Below are 307 nucleotides of genomic sequence, written 5' to 3'. Positions count from 1 at the left end.
TGGGGCTGGTGGTGGCACCAACACGGGTCCCCTGAAGCTCTCCCGCGTCTCCTACTATGGGATGCCCAACCTGGCCACCCTCATCCCCAACGTCCAGCAGGTCCAGTACTCACAGGGGGAGCGGACAAGCCCTGGCGCCAGCAGCATTCCCACCACCGACAGCCCCACCTCCTACCACAACGAGGAGGATGAGGAGGATGACGAGGCGTATGACACCATGGTGGAGGAGCAGTACGGGCAGATGTACATCAAATCCTCGGGAGGCTACTCTGGTAATGGACAGTCTCTCTCCATGGGTTTTCTGCTC

General features: G+C 60.6%; 1 protein-coding gene across 1 annotated transcript in view; it reads left to right on the top strand.

Moving 5' to 3' along the window:
• Positions 1-7: 7 nt before the first annotated feature.
• The window catches only part of NACC2 (NACC family member 2, BEN and BTB (POZ) domain containing), a gene marked incomplete at its 5' end in the record, with an annotated part of 16052 nt that continues 15752 nt past the window's right edge, over positions 8-307 (top strand). Inside the window, one exon of the mRNA XM_010017920.1 lies at positions 8-272. Coding sequence (XP_010016222.1) covers positions 8-272 — 265 coding nt within the window. The remainder of the gene's footprint in view (positions 273-307) is intronic.

The sequence above is a fragment of the Nestor notabilis genome, unplaced genomic scaffold (assembly GCF_000696875.1).
Source record: "Nestor notabilis isolate BGI_N333 unplaced genomic scaffold, ASM69687v1 scaffold21477, whole genome shotgun sequence".
NCBI lineage: Eukaryota > Metazoa > Chordata > Aves > Psittaciformes > Psittacidae > Nestor > Nestor notabilis.
The sequence above is the reverse complement of the archived record's forward strand: the minus strand, read 5'-3'. Positions and strand labels throughout refer to the sequence as shown.